Genomic DNA, 25055 nt, shown 5'->3' with positions numbered 1-25055 from the left:
TGACAGTAAACATGTTGCCTGTTCAGATGAGTCTCATTTCAAATTGTATCAAGCAGATGGACGTGCACGAGTATGGACAGAGTTCCATGGACCCTGCATGTCAGCAGGGGACTGTTCAAGCTGGTGGAGGCTCAGTAATGGTGTGGAGCATTATCAACCACACTCCAGTATCATTTTTCTGGTGAAGTTTCCACCAATGCATGAAATAAGGCATATATGAAAGCCTTTTACTGTGACAGTGCAGAGTTACTTCAACACCTCCTGAACTGAAGCATTCAAAGTATCTGTATGGGGTACCCACCTACTTTCCAAAGAAGCTAACTACTTTGATGGAAACTTCACCAGATAAATGATACTAGAGTGTGGTTGATAATATGTGGAAGTTGCTGATATATGTAATGAGAGCTTACCTAACATTGAAGATCTGAAGATGGGCAGCTAGTCTGAAACCGGTCATTTAAAATAAAAAATAGCAATCAAAGACTGAAATGCCATATTTCTATTCAAAGAACGATCGCGGCAATCCCAATAAGACAATCCTGTCTAGTTTTGATACAGATTGATGGCTGTCATAACAAGAAAATCCACAAAAACAAATTCGAGATCAACAACAGCTTATACTACAGCTGCTCATCATGATGAAGATTGGGACTCATCTTTGATATCTGCAGTCTCACTTCCAAGCGAGTAGCATAACCAACATTGCATTTCTGCTACCTAAAATGCAGACTTCTACAAAAATTACATCACCTCAATAAATATGATTTTTAGATTTGTCTGAATTCCGCAGATAGCTTTCTAAGCATTACAAGCAGCCAACACATGTTGTAGGATTTTTTCAGTGTCAGAAGTGGTCACATCAACCACTGAAAAGACTAACCTGTAAGCGTGGATTTTTGTGTGAAAATCAAAATTGTAAATAATCCTATGCAGAATCATTAGTGTGTGATGTAATAATTATGTATGAACCTGACAAAAACTACTTAAAATATTGAATGCAGCACAATGAAATTTTGATTAAAGTGAGGTAGATTCCTCAAAATGGTGTACCCTTCCACGTCACAGCTAGGTAGATTTGAACTCCTCTTCATTATTTAACTCAGGATTTGAATCCTGATGTCCATTTGGCAACAAAGCCCAAACAACTTATCAGCAGTGCCACATATTTCTACATCTGTACTCTGCAAATCACCGTTAAGCATATGGCCAAGGGTGTGTCCCATTGTACCAGTTACCGTATTTACTCGAATCTAAGCCGCACTTTTTTTCCGGTTTTTGTAATCCAAAAAACCGCCTGCGGCTTAGAATCGAGTGCAAAGCAAGCGACAGTTCTTAAAAATGTTGGTGGGTGCCGCCACAACTAACTTCTGCCGTCGAATATATGTGGCGCCACACAGGCATGCTTTGTAGGCACAAAGATAAATACTGGCACCAAAATCTCTGCGTCAGTAAATAAATTTAAAAAAAGAAAAGTGGAAGACGAGCCTTTTTCCTCCGCCGAGAGTTTCGACCACTGAATTTTGGTACATTATCCAACGAAGTAAATACAAATTATGTATTGTTGATCTTCGAATGTAGCAGCATTTCAATGTACTACGAAAATACGACTGGCAAGACTGTTTGGGATGTTTGTCAATATGGCCAACTCTACGTTCTGAATTTTTTTTCCTACCTGTGAGAAGAGATGGTTGCTAATAGGAGCTTTTATGTATTGTGAATCACATGTAGTATTCTCTTCGCTATAAGATTAATACGAATATAAACAATTTGCCATGTATTGTTTCGTGTTTGCTACTATCTCATTTAAATCCTGTCTGCCTAATAAACTACGAAACTAGAGTGAGACAACAGCAAACGCGGAAGAATATACATATGTCCTGTTTATATTCGTATTATTCTTATGCCTGATAGTGATACAGTCAGAAATGAAGCACGGCAACTGACTAGATTTATAAATCTAAGATGACTAATTTCTGTGCAGAATGTAATGAACTAAAGAGGCACCTGCAAAGATTTTCAAACGGAGAAAATTTTTCGCTAAACTCTCGTTCAGAACATCATCTATCATACGCAGTCTATTATTTGGTTCTTGTTGATCATTATCAAAGAAAGCAGTAGTGTAAGTAACAACAAATGTTTCGCTAATGAAACGATTCCTCTCTATTTTTTATTTGTAAGCGGCGGTAGCGCGCACAAAAGCAAGCCACGCCGCGAGCGGCGACAGGCCGTAAACACGCACCTATCAGAATGCGACAAACAATGCATGACAGTACAGTAATGCATTTTCAGTTTAGAGTGACGTAAACACCTGTAACAAAGAGAACGCCACTTATCAGATCAAAGAAAAATGCAATCAATTCAAACCAGACGAATCACGTGAAAAAGGAAGGATATCCGTATAAATACGGACGGAGCGCGTGACGCGTAGCAATGGCTACCTGGTAAACCGTAACTGCTAAGCTTACGACTCGAACCAAACTACTGCAGCTGTATCGTCATTCATTCGACCTAAATTGTGTCTCATATTACAATTAGACGAACTTTGTTTCGATTTGGAGGTGCGACCTAAAACTTTTCTCTCCCCTTGAATTTCGAGTCTCAAATTTCAGGTGGGGTAGATTCGGGAAATTTTTTTTTCCTTGATTTCGAGTCTCATTTTTCAGGTGCGGCTTAGATTCGAGTGCGGCTTAGATTCGCGTAAATACGGTATTAGGGTTCCTTCCTGTTCCATTCATGTATGGTTCACAGGAAGAATGATTGTTTGAATGTCCCTGCACATGCAGTAATTAATCTAATCTTATCCTTACGATCCCTGTGTGAGCAATACGTAGGGGGTTGTGGTATATTCCTAGAGTAATAATTTAAAGCCAGTTCTTGGAACACACCTGAGCAATATTCTAGAACCAGTTACACAAAAGATTTGTAAGCAATCTCCTTTGTAGACCGTCTGCTATACCCATGACTGAACCTATGTGATCATTCCATTTCATATCCCTATAAAGTGTTACACCCAAGTATCTGTATGAGTTGGCTGATTCCAACTGTGACCAATTGATATTATAGTCATAGGATACTATGTTTGTTTGTTTTATGAACTGAATAATTTTACATTTCTGAACATTTAAAGCAAGTTGCCAATCTCTGCACCAGTTTGAAATCTTATCAAGATCTAACTGAATATTTATACAGCTTGTTTCAGATAGTACTTCATTATAGATAAATGCATCATTTGCAAAAAGCCTGATGTTACTGTTTATATTTTCTGCAAGGTCAATAATATACAGGGTGAGTCACCTAACATTACCGCTGGATATATTTCGTAAACCACATCAAATACTGACGAATCGATTCCACAGACCGAACGTGAGGAGAGGTGCTAGTGTAATTGGTTAATACAAACCATGCAAAAATGCACGGAAGTATGTTTTTTAACACAAACCTATGTTTTTTTTAAATGGAACCACATTAGTTCTGTTAGCACATCTGAACATATACGTAATCAGTGCCGTTTGTTGCATTGTAAAATGTTAATTACATCCGGAGATATTGTAACCTAAAGTTGACACTTGAGTACCACTCCTCCGCTGTTCGATCGTGTGTATCGGAGAGCACCGAATTATGTAGGGATCCAAAGGGAACGGTGATGGACCTTAGGTACAGAAGAGACTGGAACAGCACATTACGTCCACATGTTAACACCTTTTTATTATATAAGACGGTAGTATCTGTTCCCGAAAGAACAGTTACCGTTGATGACCATGCAGCTTTGCTAGAAATTAATTGATAATTAAATGGACACCCTAGCTGCAAACAGGCATTGATGTACTTCATTGGGGACATGTTGAAAATGTGTGCCCCGACCGGGACTCGAACCCGGGATCTCCTGCTTACATGGCAGACGCTCTATCCATCTGAGCCACCGCGGGCACAGAGGATAGTGCGTCTGCAGGGACTTATCCCTTTTTATTGGTCTTTTTCACTGACGCACATGTACATTACCATGAGGGGTGAGGTACACGTACACACGTGGTTTCCGTTTTCAATTACGGAGTGGAATAGAGTGTGTCCCGACATGTCAGGCCAATAGATGTTCAATGTGGTGGCCATCATTTGCTGCACACAATTGCAATCTCTGGCGTAATGAATGTCGTACACGCCACAGTACATCTGGTGTAATGTCGCTGCAGGCTGCCACAATACGTTGTTTCATATCCTCTGGGGTTGTAGGCACATCACGGCACACATTCTCCTTTAACGTACCCCACAGAAAGAAGTCCAGAGGTGTAAGATCAGGAGAACGGGCTGGCCAATTTATGCGTCCTCCACGTCTTGGTAATGTACATGTGCGTCAGTGAAAAAGACCAATAAAAAGGTGTTAGCATGTGGACATAATGTGCTGTTCCAGTCTCTTCTGTACCTAAGGTCCATCACTGTTCCCTTTGGATCCCTACGTAATTCGGTGCTCTCCGATACACACGATCGAACAGCGGAGGAGTGGTACTCAAGTGTCAACTTTAGGTTACAATATCTCCGGATGTAATTAACATTTTACAATGCAACAAACGGCACTGATTACGTATTTGTTTATATGTTCAGATGTGCTAACAAAACTAACGTGGTTCCATTTAAAAAAACTTAGGTTTGTGTTAAAAAACATACTTCCGTGCATTTTTGTATGGTTTGTATTAAACAATTACACTAGCCCCTCTCCTCACGTTCGGTCTGTGGAATCGGTTCGTCAGTATTTGATGTGGTTTACGAAATATATCCACCGGTAACGTTAGGTGACTCACCCTGTATAACATGAACAGCAAGGGTCCTAACACACTCCGCTGGGGCACACCCGAAGTTACTTCTACATCTGATGATAACTCTCCATCCAAGATAAGATGCTGTGCTTCCCTACCAAAAAGTCCTCAGTCCAATCACTTCTTCATTTGATACTCCATATGATCATGCTATTGACAATAAGCGTAGGTACGGTACATAGTCAAATGCTTTTCGGAAATCAAGAATTACTGCATCTGCCTGACTGTCTATATCCAAAGATTTCAGTATATTGTTTGAGAAAAGTGCGAGCTGGGTTTCACATGATTGGTGTTTTCGGAATCCATGCTGGTTGATACTGAGGAAGTCATTCTGTTCAAGTGTTTACATTTTACGGCGTGCACTGCAGCTGTAGTGGTTATCAGCTAAGTACTGTCAAACTTATTTGTGCTCTGTAATACAGTTATTAAATTTAATAGATTTCAGCAGTGTTGCGTGCTGTTTGTGGTGAAATAACGACCTAGTAAACTTTTGTAATCGTTCGCTCGCTGTGTTTTTTTAGAGTTTTCAGTGCACTGAAGTCGTTTAGTAAATTTCGTGTTTTAGTTTTCAACTGATGTTTATTATTGTCTCTTGTGAAATATTTCAGAAAAATTTTCATTCAGTATTTTAACTTCGCTTAGTGTTACAGTGGCCATTTGAAGTTTTTGTTTTAGCTAATAATTTTGTGAAGTTTTGTTGGTATTGGTATTGGCTGTGTTGTTGTAGTATTAATACAAGTAGTTGCTTTCTTAGTAGGCAGAGAATTTCGAAACCATTATTGTTAGTTCTTAAATAGTTCTATTGGTGTAACTGAACTTTAGTAATGTAGACATACAGTTTTTTTCAGTAACTATAAAATTTTACCATGAGTGAGAAGTGTGGGCTCTGTCGTAGGTTTTTGAGTAGTGGATTACGGTGTGGGATTTGTTCAAAGTATTTTCATAGGGGGGAATGCAGTGGGGAAGCCAATGGTCATTTTAGTGAGATCCTCTCCTGGGAATGTAGAATCTGTAGTAGGAACAAGTTGATAGAGGAGCAGAAGCGTAAGATCTGTGCCCTTCAGGTGCAGTTTCAATGCGCAAAGGAGGAAATAGATAGGTTGAGGAGGGTGAAGGGTGGTGGGGAATGGGAACTGGCAGTTGGCAAGAAGGCAGCTAGGAAGAGGAGGTATTCAGACAGTTTTACTTTGTATGCATGCAATAGATATGACCAACTGTCAGAGTTGAGTGGAGTGGAGCCTCATGTAGCTGTAGATGTAGGGAACTTGCAGCAGTCCTCAGCAATTAGGAGGCCTAGGTTAGTTGCAAAGTCTAGCAGAAAGAAGGTTCTGCTGCTAGGTAGTTCCCACGGTAGAGGTCTGGCCAGCAGTTGCAGGAAGTGTTGGGGAGTGAGTACCAGGTCACCAGCATTGCGAAGCCTAGTGCAGGATTGGCTCAGGTGACTGAAAGCATAGGGGAGTTATGTAAGAATTTTACGAAGGAGGATCAGGTAGTGATAGTGGGTGGAGCAGGGGACAGTCTTGATAGGGACAGGGAATATGATGTCGGTGGTGACTTGGTTAAGATAGCTACTCAAACTGGTGGCACTAATGTGCATTTCGTGCAACTGTTTCAGCGTCATGATCGGCCTCACCTTAATGCGGCTGTTAGGCGCGTTAATGTGGGGCTGGGGAGGGCACTGATGGCGGAGGGCATGGATCACATCTCAGTGGTGCCAGTTGGGTCTATCAGTAGATGGGGTTTCACTAGGCATGGCCTGCACCTCAATAGGTATGGGAAGGGGAGGCTGGCTAAGCTTATAGGTGACAATGTAGTGGGAGGTGGTGGTGGTGTCACTCATGGAAAAATTCCTGTAGTAGTTGGTGTTAGAGCTGCACCTTTTTTAGATTGAAGTCAGCTGATAGGTATAACTGCTTAAAGGAAGTCCCTCTAAGGGCTCACCTTAAGAGGCTGTAATGTTTCCAAGTAGAGAAGGAATTAGCATATTTCATCAAAATATAAGTGGTATTCAAGATAAAGTTAGTGAACTGCTAATAGATGACTCTGAAATTATTGGTATTTCAGAGCACCACTTAAATAATTTGATAATTCAGAGGGCTTCCTTTACCAGGCTACAGATTAGCTGGCTGTTTCTCAAGGAGTTCCTTGTGGGGTGGGGGGGTGGCTCTGTATGTAAAAAACAGTATTCCATTTGAGTCCATAGACTTATCACGACACTGCACTAAACAGATATTTGAAAGTTGTGGAGCGTTAGTTGAAATCAGTGAAATTAAACTTCTAATTGTTGTTTATAGGCCCCCTAACTCTGACTTCAGGGCATTTTTGCTCAAGCTAGAGAGGGTTCTTGATTCACTTTGTAGGAAGTACGAGAAAGTAGTTATATGTGGTGACTTCAATATTAATTTTGTATATGATTGTGCAAGAAAAAGGATGTTAGTCGATCTCCTAAATTCATATGATCTGATACAAACTGTGGTTTTTCCAACTAGTGTGCAGGGGAACAGTAGCACAGCCATAGACAATATTTTTATTCAATCTTCATTGCTGGATGGACATTCTGTTAGCAAAAGTGTGAATGGCCTTTCAGACCATGATGCACAAATTTTAACACTAAAAGGCTTTTGTATTCAAACCAATCTCATATTTAATTTCAAACTATGTAGGAAAGTTAATCCAACAGCAATAGAGAATTTTTTAAAACTTGTTAAGGAACAAGAGTGGTAGGATGTTTATAGTGCCAATAATATAGGTGATAAATACAATGCTTTCCATGATACATTTCTCATGGTCTTTGAGAGTTGCTTTCCATTAGAACATTCTAAATGGGGTACTAGCAGTAATGGACAGCCCAAGTGGCTGACTAGTGGGATAAGGATATCATGTAGAAGAAAGTTGGAATTATATCAAAATGTTAGAAGTAGTCATAGTCAAGCTACAGTAGCCTATTACAACTAGTATTGTAAGGTGCTTAAAATGTTATTAGGAAAGCAAAGAGAATGTGGTATGCAAATAGAATAGCTAATTCACAGGATAAAATTAAAACCATATGGTCAGTTGTGAAGGAAGTGTCTGGTCAGCAGCACAAGGTCGACGATATAAAGTCAGTTCACAGTAAAAATATTTCTGTTACTGATAAAGCAGATATATGTACAGTATTTAACAATAATTTTCTGAGCATTGCTGGTGAATTAAATAAAAATTTAGTTTCTACAGGAAATCATATAACTTTCTTGGCAAATGCCTTTCCGAGATTGATGTCTGAAATTCTCCCCTATGATACAGACAAGAGGGAGATTGAGTCCATAATTAAATCACTGAAGACTAAGGACTCTCATGGTTATGATTGAGTGTCTAGCAGAAAATTAAAGTACTGTGCTGCACATGTTAGCCCTGTATTTAGCCATATTTGTAATTTTTCCTTTTGGAATGGTCAGTTTCCTGAGCAATTAAAGTACTCATTAGCAATGCCACTTTATAAAAAGGGAGCAAGGGATAATGTAGATAATTTTAGACCTCTTTCTATGCCGTCAGTGTTTGCAAAAGTTATTGAAAAGGCTGTGTATGTAAGGATAATTGATCATTTTATATCATATGATTTGCTATCAAATGTACAGTTCGGCTTTAGAAGTCGTTTAACAACTGAAAATGCTATATTCTCTTTTCTCTGTGAGGTACTGGATGGGCTAAACAAAAAGTTTCGAACACTTGGCATATTTTTTGATTTAACTACAGAATTTGATTGTGTTGATCACAAAATATTGCTCCAGAAGTTGGACCATTACAGAATACGGGGAGTAGCTCACAATTGGTTCACCTCTTACTTTAGCAACAGGCAGCAAAAGGTCATTATTCACAATGTTGATAACGGCTGTGATGTGGGATCTGAGTGGGGTGTTGTCAAGTGGGGGGTCCTCCAGGGATCAGTGTTGGGGCCGCTCCTGTTCCTTATTTATATAAATGATATGCCCTCTAGTATTTCGGGTAACTCTAAAATATCTGCTTGCTGATGACACTAGATTGGTAGTAAAGGATGTTTGTGTGCAACATTGACTCGGTTTCAAATAGTGCAGTGTGTGACATCAGTTTATGGCTTGTAGAAAATGAACTAATGTTAAATCACAGTAAGACTCAGTTTTTACAGCTTCTAACACACAAAATACAACAAAACCTGACGTTTTAATTTCACAGAACGGGCATATGATTAGTGAAATTGAACAGTTCAAATTTCTAGGTGTTCAGATAGTTAGTAAACTGTCGTGGAAAGCCCACATTCAGGATCTTGTTCAAAGACTTAATACTGCCATTTGTACTATTTGAATGGTATCAAAAGTGAGTGATACTTCAACACCAAAATTAGTCTACTTTGCTTATTTTCATTCACTTATGTCATATGGTATTATATTTTGGGGTAACTCTTCCCATTCTACAAGGATATTTTTGGCTCAGAAAACGGGCGGTCAGGGCAATAAGTGGTGTGAGTTCACGAACCTCTTGTCGACCTCTGTTCACGAGTCTGGGTATTTTGACATTGGCCTCTCAATATGTATATTCCTTATTGTCTTTTCTTGTTACCAATATTAGTTTATTCCCAAGAATAAGCAGCTTTCACTCGGTTAATACTCGGCAGAAATCAAACCTCCATTTGGATCGGACTTCCTTAACTCTTGTGCAAAAAGGTGTGCAGTATACTGCTGCATCCATTTTCAATAAGCTGCCACTCAAATTCAAAAATCTTAGCAGTAATCCACACGCTTTCAAATTGAAACTGAAGAGTTTCCTCATGGGTCACTCCTTCTATTCTGTCGAGGAGTTCCTTGAAAAATTAAGCTGATTCTCATTGTATAGCTGATAGCATTTGCTTGAACTTGTGGACTGATTTTCTTGCACGTTCATGAATATTTATTTTTATCTGTTATTACTTTTATGTTGTAAGTTCATGTACTGACACGTTCCATGACCTTGGTGATCTGCTCCTCAATTTGGTCCTACAGAACTTGACGTGTAAATAAATAAATAAGATACTTCATTATGTTTGAGCTCAGAATATGTTGTAAGATTCTACAACAAATCAGTATCAAGGATATTGGACAGTAGTTTTGTGGATCACTTCTACTGCCCTTCTTATAGACAGGTGTGACCTGCACCTTTTTCCAAGTCCTGGGCATGGTTTCTTGTTCAAGGGATCTATGACAGATTATAGTTAGAAGAGGGGCTAAGTCAGCCAAAAATTCAGTATCGAATCTGACTGCAAACTCAGTATAGAATCTGTCAGGGATTTCATCAGATCCTGGAGCTTTGTTCAGTTTTAACGGTTTCTGCTGTTTCTCAACACCAATGACGTTAATAGTTCTTTCACTCATCATTTTAGTGTACGAAGGTTAAATTGTGGCAATTCTCCTGGGTTTTCCTTCGTAAAGGAACATTTGAAAACAGAGTTAAGCATTTCAGCTTTTGATTTGCTACACTCAATTTCAGTTCCTGTCTCTTTCACTAGGGACTGGACACTTAACTTTGGTGCCACTAACAGCCTTTACATAAGACCTGAATTTCTTTGAGTTCTGTGGAAGATCACTTGACAGTATTCTGCTATGGTACTCACTGAATATATCACGCATTGCCCTCTTGACAGACAAATGTTTTTCATGCGGCATCTCTTTATCTGTAGACCTATGCTTCATTTTACACCTAGTATGCAGTAATCTCTGTTTCTTTAGTTTTTTCATAGTGATTGTATGCCATGGAGGTTCCCTCCCATTATGAATTGTCCTAAGCTCCTGATCTGTGCTGAAACTTTCAAGTTCCCCATTGAGATAAGCCACTACTGATATTTTATCTAGTTTACTGAAAATACATATCTTTCTGTTTGTTTTAGTTGGCCTTTGTAATTTGGTAACCATTGTTGCCACAATTGTGTCATCATCACTGATACCATTTCCAGTGTGGACCTCCTCAAAGAGGTCAGGCCTCGGTCAGGCCTCTTTGTTGCTGTTGGATCCAATATATTTCCATCATGAATGGGGTTCCTAACTATCTGTTCCAGGTAGATTTTAGAGAAGGGATTTAGTAGTTTCACAGGATGTCTTTACACACCCATCACTAACATAACTGTATTTTTCCCAATTAATTGTTGGATGATTAAAGTTTTCACAGATGATTACAGTATGATTAGAGAACTTATGTAGAAGTGAACTGAGGTCTTCTCTAAAGTTTTCTGTTACATCAGGAGACGAGTCTGGAGGATGGCAGAAGCCTTCAATTATCATTTTATGCTCACCCCTGATACTGAGTCTTGCCCAAACAATCTCACATGTTCCTTCAATTTCAACCTTGGTGGATCTGAGTTTCTTGTCTACCGCGACAAATACACCACCTCCATTTCCCATTTGCTATCCTTCTGATATGCACTTAAATTTTCCCCAAAAATCTAATTGCTATCAATTTCAGATATCAACCAGCTTTCTGTACCCAGTATTATGTGAGCTTCACTGCTTTTCATGAGCACTTCAAACTCTGGAACTTTGTTGCGAATGCTTCTGCAGTTTACCATTAGGATTTTAAGACTTTCACATGTGGGGGGCATTCCTTTCGATCTTACATTGATACTTCTGGGTTTCCTACAGCTGTCGTTATCTGAATTGGATAGAGTGTCACCTAATCTAAAAATCCCTTGTGTGTGCTCCACACACAGTCAGCTACCCTAGTAGCAGCCTCTGATGTGTAATACACAACTTGTTACGGTGTAAAGTTAAGTTCCGGATTGCCAGTTGGGAACAATAGAGCAGAGAGTGCTGTGAGATGAGGTCAGCCAATCGCACACTGACCGACCCCTCTCCAGGACAACAATGCAACAGCAGCAGCCCCTCAGCGAAGAGAAGTGGTTGCAGCCCAGACGAAGAGAAGCTTCGAGACCAGTTACCTGGCTAGAAGCGTCATCTCTATTACTTTGCTTGTATTAGGATTGTTTATATTGAAGATCCTTGCTTATTTTGCATGTTGCCCTTTCCTTGTGACACATCTGTATAAGAAAATGTTAAGTATTGTAATTGCTCATTTTGTAATACATTTCATTAATACGATTTACTTGAATTGTTGTCTAGCAATCCGAGAAAGCAGGTTTCCTGGACACCCCATCTTTGAGGACTAGGCAGGATTTAACACAAATGGCCCATTTAGGGGGACCTTATAGTTCTCAACCCTATATTTGATTCACATTCTTCACATAGTCGCTCTACAACCCATATTCACTATTATACCGATATGAAGTGGTAACCAGGGTACCCAGTGTGCTGAACATTTGCACACTCAGTGCCTGTACGGGGAAATGCCTTGTGTACAAAGACATGTGGCAGAAGTTTGCAAAAACTGCACCAATAATGCCACAGCAGCATACTACAGCCACAACCACAGTTGAACTCTCTTACAGAGCAACCACAGTAATTTTCTCTCCCACTAATGGACCAACAATCAGTTAATAAAATTTTTTGTTTATACTGGTGCACCAGTTGCTATTATAAATGAGGAAGCCTATGCTCAGACTGGTTCTCCATCTTGCAAAGATTACAGCTGTACAGCTAGCACCATATACTTTTGCATGGTAAATGTACAATAATGGCTTTGTGCAAAAAGTCAGCTGTCCAGTCACTTTCTTGATTGTACCACCCCATGAACCATGGACCTTGCCGTTGGTGGGGAGGCTTGCATGCCTCAGCGATACAGATGGCCGTACCGTAGGTGCAACCACAACGGAGGGGTATCTGTTGAGAGGCCAGACAAACATGTGGTTCCTGAAGAGGGGCAGCAGCCTTTTCAGTAGTTGCAGGGGCAACAGTCTGGATGATTGACTGATCTGGCCTTGTAACATTAACCAAAACGGCCTTGCTGTGCTGGTACTGCGAACGGCTGAAAGCAAGGGGAAACTACAGCCGTAATTTTTCCCGAGGACATGCAGCTTTACTGTATGATTAAATGATGATGGCATCCTCTTGGGTAAAATATTCCGGAGGTAAAATAGTCCCCCATTCGGATCTCCGGGCGGGGACTACTCAAGAGGACGTCGTTATCAGGAGAAAGAAAACTGGCATTCTACGGATCGGAGCGTGGAATGTCAGATCCCTTAATCGGGCAGGTAGGTTAGAAAATTTAAAAAGGGAAATGGATAGGTTAAAGTTAGATATAGTGGGAATTAGTGAAGTTCGGTGGCAGGAGGAACAAGACTTTTGGTCAGGTGATTACAGGGTTATAAATACAAAATCAAATAGGGGTAATGCAGGAGTAGGTTTAATAATGAATAAAAAAATAGGAGTGCGGGTTACCTACTACAAACAGCATAGTGAACGCATTATTGTGGCCAAGATAGACACAAAGCCCATGCCTACTACAGTAGTACAAGTTTATATGCCAACTAGCTCTGCAGATGATGTTGAAATTGATGAAATGTATGACGAGATAAAAGAAATTATTCAGGTAGTGAAGGGAGACGAAAATTTAATAGTCATGGGTGACTGGAATTCGTCAGTAGGAAAAGGGAGAGAAGGAAACATAGTAGGTGAATATGGATTGGGGGGAAGAAATGAAAGAGGAAGCCGCCTTGTAGAATTTTGCACAGAGCATAACTTAATCATAGCTAACACTTGGTTCAAGAATCATAAAGAAGGTTGTATACCTGGAAGAATCCTGGAGATACTAATAGGTATCAGATTGATTATATAATGGTAAGACAGAGATTTAGGAACCAGGTTTTAACTTGTAAGTCATTTCCAGGGGCAGATGTGGATTCTGACCACAATCTATTGGTTATGAACTGCAGATTGAAACTGAAGAAACTGCAAAAAGGTGGGAATTTAAGGAGATGGGACCTAGATAAACTGAAAGAACCAGAGGTTGTAGAGAGTTTCAGGGAGAGCATAAGGGAACAATTGACAGGAATGGGGAAAAGAAATACAGTAGAAGAAGAATGGGTAGCTCTGAGGGATGAAGTAGTGAAGGCAGCAGACGATCAAGTAGGTAAAAAGACGAGGGCTAATAGAAATCCTTGGGTAACAGAAGAAATATTGAATTTAATTGATGAAAGGAGAAAATATAAAAATGCAGAAAATGAAGCAGGCAAAAGGGAATACAAACGTCTCAAAAATGAGATCGACAGAAAGTGCAAAATGGCTAAGCAGGGATGGCTAGAGGACAAATGTAAGGATGTAGAGGCTTGTCTCACTAGGGGTAAGATAGATACTGCCTACAGGAAAATTAAAGAGACCTTTGGAGAGAAGAGAACCACTTGTATGAATATCAAGAGCTCAGATGGCAACCCAGTTCTAAGCAAAGAAGGGAAGGCAGAAAGGTGGAAGGAGTATATAGAGGGTTTATACAAGGGCGATGTACTTGAGGACAGTATTATGGAAATGGAAGAGGATGTAGATGAAGATGAAATGTGAGATAAGATACTGCGTGAAGAGTTTGACAGAGCACTGAAAGACCTGAGTCGAAACAAGGCCCCGGGAGTAGACAACATTCCATTAGAACTACTGATGGCCTTGGGAGAGCCAGTCATGACAAAACTATACCATCTGGTGAGCAAGATGTATGAGACAGGCGAAATACCCACAGACTTCAAGAAGAACATAATAATTCCAATACCAAAGAAAGCAGGTGTTGACAGATGTGAAAATTACCGAACTATCAGTTTAATAAGTCACAGCTGCAAAATACTAACGCGAATTCTTTACAGACGAATGGAAAAACTGGTAGAAGCGGACCTCGGGGAAGATCAGTTTGGATTCCGTAGAAATGTGGGAACACGTGAGGCAATACTAACCTTACGACTTATCTTAGAAGAAAGATTAAGAAAAGGCAAACCTACGTTTCTAGCATTTGTAGACTTAGAGAAAGCCTTTGACAACGTTAACTGGAATACTCTCTTTCAAATTCTGAAGGTGGCAGGGGTAAAATACAGGGAGCGAAAGGCTATTTACAATTTGTACAGAAACCAGATGGCAGTTATAAGAGTCGGGGGGCATGAAAGGGAAGCAGTGGTTGGGAAAGGAGTGAGACAGGGTTGTAGCCTCTCCCCGATGTTATTCAATCTGTATATTGAGCAAGTAGTAAAGGAAACAAAAGAAAAATTTGGAGTAGGTGTTAAAATTCATGGAGAAGAAGTAAAAACTTTGAGGTTTGCCGATGACATTGTAATTCTGTCAGAGACAGCAAAGGACTTGGAAGAGCAGTTGAATGGAATGGACAGTGTCTTGAAAGGAGGATATAAGATGAACATCAACAAAAGCAAAACGAGGATAATGGAATGTAGTCAAATTAAATCGGGTGATGCTGAGGGGATTAGATTAGGAAATGAGACACTTAAAGTAGTAAAGGAGTTTTGCTATTTAGGGAGTAAAATAACTGATGATGGTCGAAGTAGAGAGGATATAAAATGTAGACTGGCAATGGCAAGGAAATCGTTTCTGAAGAAGAGAAATTTGTTAACATCGAGTATAGATTTAAGTGTCAGGAAGTCGTTTCTGAAAGTATTTGTATGGAGTGTAGCCATGTATGGAAGTGAAACATGGACGATAACCAGTTTGGACAAGAAGAGAATAGAAGCTCTCGAAATGTGGTGCTACAGAAGAATGCTGAAGATAAGGTGGGTAGATCACGTAACTAATGAGGAGGTATTGAATAGGATTGGGGAGAAGAGAAGTTTGTGGCACAACTTGACTAGAAGAAGGGATCGGTTGGTAGGACATGTTTTGAGGCATCAAGGGATCACAAATTTAGCTTTGGAGGGCAGCGTGGAGGGTAAAAATCGTAGAGGGAGACCAAGAGATCAATACACTAAGCAGATTCAGAAGGATGTAGGTTGCAGTAGGTACTGGGAGATGAAGAAGCTTGCACAGGATAGAGTAGCATGGAGAGCTGCATCAAACCAGTCTCAGGACTGAAGACCACAACAACAACCATCACATCAGGCACAAAACATTATTAGGATAGATGCTTTTTTGTCTTTTGGTTTAAAAAAAATGGTATCAGCAGTTGTACCATTTTATGATCTTGATTCACTATGCACCAAATTTTCAGCTCTGTTTTCAGCATGCTTAGAGTGTGCAAATTATTATGCAGCTTACCTACAGTGGAAGTCTTCTGCAGTAGTCTCTACTCTAGAGCTAGACCAGTGACAGTAGCATTGTGAAATGTCTCCAAGTCCAAATTAGTTCATCTGGTCCAACAAGACATTCTCAAAGCCACCACATTTAGTAAATGGGCAACACCATTATTAGTGTTTTGAAAATCAAGTGGCTCCCTATGTGTTTGTGGTGACTTTATATCAACTATACTGTAAATGCACAATCAGAAAGTGACATCTATCACATCTAAGGCCAGGAGAACTTGTGTCAAGACTATATGGTGGATAGTACTTCTCTAAAATTAATTTGTTCAAATCTTATTTACAAGTGCCACTAGATGAACAGTTCTGCCAATTGATCAACAACACTCCATTTGGATCATACATATACACGGGGTTGTCTTTCAGAACTGTTAGAGCACTAGCAATTGTCCAAAATTTTATGGAGCAGCTAATCCAAATCAGTCCAAACACAGTAAATTATCAAAATGATATATTAGTAAATGACATAACAAGAGAGCAACATCTTGTGAGCTTAACATCTACTGTTGCAGACAAAACAATAAAATTCACAAAATGTCAACCTACATAAGTACAAATTCTTTTAAGAGCAAATGGAGTATACTTAGGTCACATATTGAGTTGTAATGGACTTAACCAACTCAGCAACATTTGGAAGCCATTGAAAAAGTCCAGGTGTATTCCAACTTAAAAGGCCCTCTCATTTCTCAGAAAAATAAATTATTATGCAAAATTTACACCAGTTCACCAGACCCCTTAATAATTTACACAGAAAAGGTGCAAAATATAAATACACACAATGGTGTCAGAAGGCTTTTCACAAGTTAAAACATTATCTAAAGTGTGTCCCTTGTTTGGTGACATATAACCCATCTGTATATTGAGCAAGCAGTAAAGGAAACAAAAGAAAAATTCGAAGTAGGAATTAAAATCCATGGAGAAGAAATAAAAACTTTGAGTTTCGCCGATGACATTGTAATTCTGTCAGAGACAGCAAAGGACCTGGAAGAGCAGCTGAACGGAATGGACAGTGTCTTGAAAGGAGAATATAAGATGAACATCAACAAAAGCAAGACGAGGATAATGGAATATAGTCAAATTAAATTGGGTGATGCTGAGGGTATTAGATTAGGAAATGAGACGTTTAAAGTAGTAAATGAGTTTTGCTATTTGGGGAGCAAAATAACTAATGATGGTCAAAGTAGAGAGGATATAAAATGTAGACTGGCAATGGCAAGGAAAGCGTTTCTGGAGAAGAGAAATTCGTTAACATCGAGTATAGATTTAAGTGTCAGGAAGTCTTTTCTGAAAGCATTTATATGGAGTGTAGCCATGTATGGAAGTGAAACGTGGATGATAAAGAGAATAGAAGCTTTCGAAATGTGGTGCTGCAGAAGGATGCTGAAGATTAGATGCATAGATCACATAACTAATGAGAAGGTATTGAACAGAATTGGGGAGAAGAGAAATTTGTGGCACAACTTGACTAGAAGAAGGGATCGATTGGTAGAACATATTCTGAGGCATCAAGGGATAACCAATTTAGTTATGGAGGGTAAAAATCATAGAGGGAGACCAGTCTCTGGACTGAAGACCACAACAACAACAACAACCTATCAAAACACACGTCCTAGCCACTGACATGTCTCAACACAGAAATGGCACCATTCTTTCTCACAAAAGTAATGGTGGGCATAAACAACCTATCACATATATATCTAAGAAGCCATTTCAGTCCAGACTAATTTCTCATAAATTGCATAAGGACCATAATGAGGATCCATAAATTCCATACATTTCCTTATGGCACAAAATTTCACTCCATAACAAACCATAAATCATTAACTTCCTTGTACAGTCCTTAAGAATGACCACTCATAAAAAGGAGTACAATATTGGAGCTTCTTCCTCAGAAGTTACAATTATTCAGTTCATAGTGGCAATGCCAATGCTCTATCCAGACTACCTATAAGACAAGATTCCACATATCACCCCTAGGAAACTCTGTGCTGCCTCCAAATAGACAATACCTTACAAAACTGCCTACAAGACTTAAATGTTACTGCAGCTGTAACTGCAAAGGGTACAGCCAAGGAGGACTGTATCCTCGAACAAGCTACGAAAAACACTTGCCAAGATTCCTGGAACATCTCCCACCCACTCTCTTCCTGAACTCTGCGCACAGTTTTCCCCAATAAACAGGATCCACGTGGTATAGGGAGTAGTGATGCTGAAATCAGATGTCGACAATGACTGCCTGATGGTGTTCCTACTGCCACTGCATGAGCAGGGCATAAATCTACTGCATGTTGACTACTGGAGTATGACACACATGAAAGCACTCACAAGTCAGTATGCTTATTGGCCCAGTATCACACAGGACATCAAGAGGAGTCAGCATCCCCCACAATGGTTCCTATCAAAGTTGGCAGTGCCCATGCATATTTCACTAGCCAGTTCCTCAAAGAGTTGTGGCTCAGTGTCACAGACTTATTTCCCAAGATTCATTATGTAATTCAAATGTCAATGCCACACCAAGGGAGATGATAAAACCTTACAGGTAAATATTTGTCATTGGGAGGCCCCCAGAAACAAACATTTCAGAGAATGGCCCTCAATTTTCAGGGTTTTTGGCCTCGGAATCACGTTCCTTCCCCCTAGCTTTCGGGAAAAGAAAAAAAATACAGCGTACTCAAGTGTTTTTCTTCAAAGAAAATAATGTAAAAGTCATTATTACACAGGTTTTTAACAGGGTCAGAACAGGAACTATTTTTGGCTACTTACAAGTCACCATGCACCTTCCAAAATATAAGAAATACTTCATAATCTCAGGATGTCCTTGATTACTGGGTATCCAAATTTTCTTTGTAATAAAGAACATGCTGCATCATAGCCGTTGTAATAGCAACAATACTTAGAACAGCGATAATACACTCCTGGAAATTGAAATAAGAACACCGTGAATTCATTGTCCCAGGAAGGGGAAACTTTATTGACACATTCCTGGGGTCAGATACATCACATGATCACACTGACAGAACCACAGGCACATAGACACAGGCAACAGAGCATGCACAATGTCGGCACTAGTACAGTGTATATCCACCTTTCGCAGCAATGCAGGCTGCTATTCTCCCATGGAGACGATCGTAGAGATGCTGGATGTAGTCCTGTGGAATGGCTTGCCATGCCATTTCCACCTGGCGCCTCAGTTGGACCAGCGTTCGTGCTGGACGTGCAGACCGCGTGAGACGACGCTTCATCCAGTCCCAAACATGCTCAATGGGGGACAGATCCGGAGATCTTGCTGGCCAGGGTAGTTGACTTACACCTTCTAGAGCATGTTGGGTGGCACGGGATACATGCGGACGTGCATTGTCCTGTTGGAACAGCAAGTTCCCTTGCCGGTCTAGGAATGGTAGAACGATGGGTTCGATGACGGTTTGGATGTACCGTGCACTATTCAGTGTCCCCTCGACGATCACCGGTGGTGTACGGCCAGTGTAGGAGATCGCTCCCCACACCATGATGCCGGGTGTTGGCCCTGTGTGCCTCGGTCGTATGCAGTCCTGATTGTGGCGCTCACCTGCACGGTGCCAAACACGCATACGACCATCATTGGCACCAAGGCAGAAGCGACTCTCATCGCTGAAGACGACACGTCTCCATTCGTCCCTCCATTCACGCCTGTCGTGACACCACTGGAGGCGGGCTGCACGATGTTGGGGCGTGAGCGGAAGACGGCCTAACGGTGTGCGGGACCGTAGCCCAGCTTCATGGAGACGGTTGCGAATGGTCCTCGCCGATACCCCAGGAGCAACAGTGTCTCTAATTTGCTGGGAAGTGGCGGTGCGGTCCCCTACGGCACTGCGTAGGATCCTACGGTCTTGGCGTGCATCCGTGCGTCGCTGCGGTCCGGTCCCAGGTCGACGGGCACGTGCACCTTCCGCCGACCACTGGCGACAACATCGATGTACTGTGGAGACCTCACGCCCCACGTGTTGAGCAATTCAGCGGTACGTCCACCCGGCCTCCCGCATGCCCACTATACGCCCTCGCTCAAAGTCCATCAACTGCACATACGGTTCACGTCCACGCTGTCGTGGCATGCTACCAGTGTTAAAGACTGCGATGGAGCTCCGTATGCCACGGCAAACTGGCTGACACTGACGGCGGCGGTGCACAAATGCTGCGCAGCTAGCGCCATTCGACGGCCAACACCGCGGTTCCTGGTGTGTCTGCTGTGCCGTGCGTGTGATCATTGCTTGTACAGCCCTCTCGCAGTGTCCGGAGCAAGTATGGTGGGTCTGACTCACCGGTGTCAATGTGTTCTTTTTTCCATTTCCAGGAGTGTATGTTCAACATAGCAAGTCCTCTGCTAACTAGCAAGGAAGATCTTATCCAGTTGCAGGATCTGGCTGGTCACACACTGATGCAGGCCTGAGTAATATGCAAATGGAGGAGGAGGCGGCATGGGGTTCATGCTGGACACTCCTTTCCCCGATTAGTATATGGGTTTGAGCTATTAGAATGGTATCTGGCTGGGCGATGGTTGTTGCGCATGGTTTGGCAGGCCTGACATCAGATGAGTTATGTTGCAAACTGGTAATGGACACGTAGGCTGGCTTCCACTCCATCAACCCACCACAAGGGGTTGTCAGTAGCAAATAAACAGTTCTCGAGTAGGAGAAGTATTCGCAGCTGTAGTAAGAGCACTGTATCAGAATTAGTTCCAGTGACAGATAATATTCTGTTACTAACAAATGAGGAATTAAGACAACCATCGGCTGTAATAGAGACCCACCTCCACTTAGAGACATGAAAACATACTGGAAATAGTCCAGAAGGGCTAACTGACCAAATGAAAATGTAGCTAGTATAGTTAGTAAATGTCATAAGTTAGTAAATCATCATTATAGAATGCAGAATAATTGTAAGCAGCATACTTTGATCAATTTTTGAGATTGCAACTGTACATAATTGATGGGAATGGATGGTGTAATTATTAATATGAAAAAGTCTGTATCCATTTGATGCACTGAGACTACAGGTAAGACAATATTTAAGATGAAAGGCCAAATACCATCAAAATAGTGATTTATTTTTACTAATTCAAAGGCAATAGCATTTTTCATACACAGTGTGCTTCTATTTTATTCAAAAAATTCCTCAGTGGCGAATTTTTGCTCTTCCTTAACAATATTTATGCTGCACTATTGGAGAAACTTATACCCACATATATAGTAGCCAGTACTCAGTCCCATGTATTCCTTAACAATATTTATGCTGCGCTATTGGAGGAACTTACACCCACATATATAGTAGCCAGTACTCAGTCCCATGTATTGTTCCTGTGTTGTTGCCTTGCTCATGGGATCACCCCAAATTGTCTTACCATTAAGTTACCCATCTCTAACTGCAGTCCCTCCTTTGACAGTGACCTCTATCTTTTCAAATTCTGCCAGTCCATAGCCCTCACCACCTAGTTCTGCAAAACCATGTACATCTGGCCCAAACCTCCTTGCAGTACCTTCTCTCCATCCCTAAAATTCTCCTACTCCACAATCCCAAATTCCTGCATCCCATCTCTCACACTGAAACTCTTGCCTTCCAGGAAATAGAGCAGCTTGCACAATACTACCTAAAAAACCTCTCCAACCTGTTCACCTCCTACTCTCACCTTGGACTACCACTATGCACAACCTCTACAACAGTTTTCAAACCTCCCTCACATTCCCTCATAGCCAACAAACCCTGCCTCACAGACCTACTACATTTACCATACCCTCAGAAACTCCCTCCCACTGCTACAGAATCCAGATCCAAAACACAGTCATGAACCTTTCCTCCAAAAACCTTAGTCCCACAGAAGTATCAGTCCTTTCCAAATGCCTTACCTTTTATCCCACTCCCAAATGCAATCACGCTGGACTCGTTAAATATTTTTTTCTCCTTCTCCTGGTCTCCGCAGTGGTCCACCAACCCTACCAGTCATACTCAACCCAAAACGTATGCTGAACACTGTCTGACTCAGTTCAATCCTCCAGCTGACCGTGATCCACTGCCCCCCACCCCCTGCTCCCAAAAATCATGTCCTGTTAACATTCTACATTTTCTCAACCTCAGACCATCATTCCCCAAATCACTCAACATGGAAAATAACTTTTCATCTGCAGAAAGACTCACAATCCACCACCTAAAAACTGACCCTGACCTTATAAACCTGCCTACCAACAAAGGCTCCACGACTGTGATTTTGAACCACAGGAATTAGCTGGCTAAGGGACTCTGCCAGCTGTCAGAATTGTCCATCTACAAACCCTGCCATAGTGACCCCATTCCAAAAAATCCAACAGGATCTCCAGTCTCTCCTCAAATCCTCAGGCCATCCGAGAACCTATCCCGAGTTTATCTCTCTCACCATCCTTACCACTCCCCGTACTCCTACAACCTATGTATTTCCTAAAGTCCATAAATCTAACCACCCAGGGCACCCCCTTGCGGCTGATTACAGCTCCTCCACTGAGAGAGCCTCTGCTCTCGTAGACCAACAGCTTCAGCCTATTACACATAACCTACTCTCCTATGTATTAAATACCAACCATTTCCTCCAGCGACTCTCCACAGTTCTTGCTTCTTTACCACATGGCACCTTCCTCATCACTTTTGATGCCATCTTCCTCTACGCTAACATACTCTTTGTTACATCCTGAGCTTCCTGGGGTTGCAACTTGTGACATAAGGGCACAAAGTACCTGGTGCTGCTGGTAGATGTCACACTCAGGGAATCTTTCATAAAGCTCTGGTTGTTCTTCCCAAGATTTGTGAAAGTGACTTCAATGTATTTGAGTGATAGATTTGTTATGCACAGTGTATGTGTGTGCACTCTGTCAGACAGCATGTGATCCTAAATATGAGCTTTTATCTGACAAGGGACCTTATGGACTTGGAATGTTCAATTATCTTTATATACATTTATAGGATTTTAAAACCTGTACCCATGCATAAATTTTCTAAAGCAGTGCAACAAAATTTTAAAAAAGAAAAAATTGCCTCAAAAAATGAAATGATTTCCAATCACTGTTAACTGCAAAACAATTGGCAGGTGTTTTGTAGTTGCTTGCAGCTGAATGCATAACATTGAAGACTGTCAATGGAAGAGTCTCCGGTTCAAATCTCATTTGCAGCAACTTTTTTTTTTTACTTTTATTTAAATTCTATATTTTTTTCAGATGGAAATTATAATAAAGAAATGTTGGTTCATAGTTTTTTAACAAAAGTAACTTCATTTTATTTTCAATTATGGGTCATATGAAAAAAATTAAAATTTTATACAGACATGTGGGGGGGCTTTCATTCTCTAGTGGAGAGTGTGCTAAAATGAAACTTCCTCTCAGAGTGAAACCAGGTTTATCTGGCGGGAAACTTCCTCAATAATACTGGTGCATTTTGTTTCTCCATAAACAGTGATGGATAGTGTTATTTGTCCTCCTAGTATTATGTTCATGAATCATACTGTTATATCATTTATTGTGCTTGATTGTCGACAAGAAACTTCATAACAGATAAATGTCCACAGACTATGCATTCCACTGTATCGGTAAATATAATGTGAGGTTGCTGCCAGTATGGCCAACTGTTGCAGTTACAGTGTACGGAATGGTACTGGAAGATTTAAGATTCAAGTCAAACTGTGAAGCATTTTTGTTTAGCTCAGTAAGGATATTTTTTAACTGGTTTACAAAAGCAGCTTATGAATACGGCATTGGGCAAATCATTTTATATGTATACAAGTGAAAGTAATTTCTATCCTCAAAGATTTTAAATGACGAATAATACGCTTCATACATTTAAATATTCTTGAATGGTGTAAAAGCAGTGATGCTGTAAATGTGGCTTTAAAGACTTTCTGAAGCTTATGACCTCAGTATTTGCTTTTATATTTTCTAGAAATTTGTTACAAAGTCTAAGGCAGTGTATATTAAAATTATGGCTTACATTTTCAGTATCAATCTAGCACAAAGTTTTAATCTGTTGGAAAGATTCACTGCAGTGTATGCCCCATGATGAAGTGAATGATGATGTCAGGGAGGAAGGAAATGAAACATCCTGTTGTTATTCAAGAAATAATTGAACCATAAAACTAACTGTATGGTATTGGTGAGGCAGTAACAGACCTGAATTCCTTGTAGTTGTGGAAATCATTTTATGAGAGGAGTCATGGCAAAAGCTAGCTGCTGGCAACAGATTTCTTTCTTTACCTGCAGACGACAGGTTTCTTTCTTTACCTTAGTTTTCAGTTCACTTGGTTCACCAGGCATATTTCCCATTTCAATAATGTCTTGTTGACTCTGAGATGAAATTTGCTGACCAACTTTCCCAAATTCCTCAGCAGCTGTGGAAAGGAAAAAAATCTGTATATGTTGAATGCCAGTATACTTTCATATATTATGGCACATGAAAAATTATAATTCATGTCACATTAGTTGTTTGTATTAATTTAAAATAAAGGATGAAATTTCTTGGCTTTTTATCATAGTATTTGCTACATGGAATATTTGTGGGTTTGAGGCCCAGTTCAGTACAAAGTCTTAATTTGCCACAACATTCAGTATATTTTGCCAGTTGAAAGTAATAGACAGACAAATGAAAATTTTTAAGGGTGTTTCAAATACTGTATGGTTGCTAACGAAATCACTTACTCAGATGGTATTCTTCATATTCAGACAATGGATCAAGCCCAAAGAATACTGCCAGATCATCTGGATAGTGAAGGTCAAGATAAGTTATCAGCAGACCAAGGATAACCACCAGCACTCCTAGAAAGAAACCAATTTCTGATCAACTACTGATTTTTACATTATTTAAACCATTAAAGGTGATTTATTGCCAGAATAACTAAATAAATAAATAAAACAGAGGAAGTAAAACAAAAAAGTTAACAACAGCATAGTATGGGTAAACCAAAAGAAACAATAAACTGCTTGACCTTTGCAGATGAACTCATAATAATATGTAGAACCTTAGAGAATGCAAAATTAAGACTAGAACTTCTGAAGGAGACAGCTGAAAAGGCAAGTCTGGAAATATCTTTTGAAAAGATAGAGTACATGACC

The 25055-nt window shown here is 40.4% G+C and overlaps 1 protein-coding gene and 1 non-coding gene across 5 annotated transcripts in view; both read right to left on the bottom strand.

Annotated features, from left to right (window-relative positions):
• LOC126199022 (dual oxidase maturation factor 1-like) overlaps positions 1-25055 on the bottom strand; it is a 145142-nt gene that overhangs the window by 16069 nt on the left and 104018 nt on the right. For all 4 annotated transcript variants that reach the window (XM_049935716.1, XM_049935717.1, XM_049935714.1 and 1 more), the window contains 2 exons: positions 24642-24758; positions 24228-24334 (listed from right to left, as the gene is read on the bottom strand). In XM_049935716.1, coding sequence (XP_049791673.1) covers positions 24228-24334; positions 24642-24758 — 224 coding nt within the window. The remainder of the gene's footprint in view (positions 1-24227; positions 24335-24641; positions 24759-25055) is intronic.
• Trnat-ugu (transfer RNA threonine (anticodon UGU)) lies at positions 3853-3927 on the bottom strand. Its single transcript has one exon. It is a non-coding gene; the product is annotated as a tRNA-Thr (tRNA).

This window comes from Schistocerca nitens, chromosome 8 (genome assembly GCF_023898315.1).
Source record: "Schistocerca nitens isolate TAMUIC-IGC-003100 chromosome 8, iqSchNite1.1, whole genome shotgun sequence".
Taxonomy (NCBI): Eukaryota; Metazoa; Arthropoda; class Insecta; order Orthoptera; family Acrididae; genus Schistocerca; species Schistocerca nitens.
Note: the sequence above shows the minus strand (reverse complement) of the source record. Positions and strands in the feature narration are given on the sequence as shown.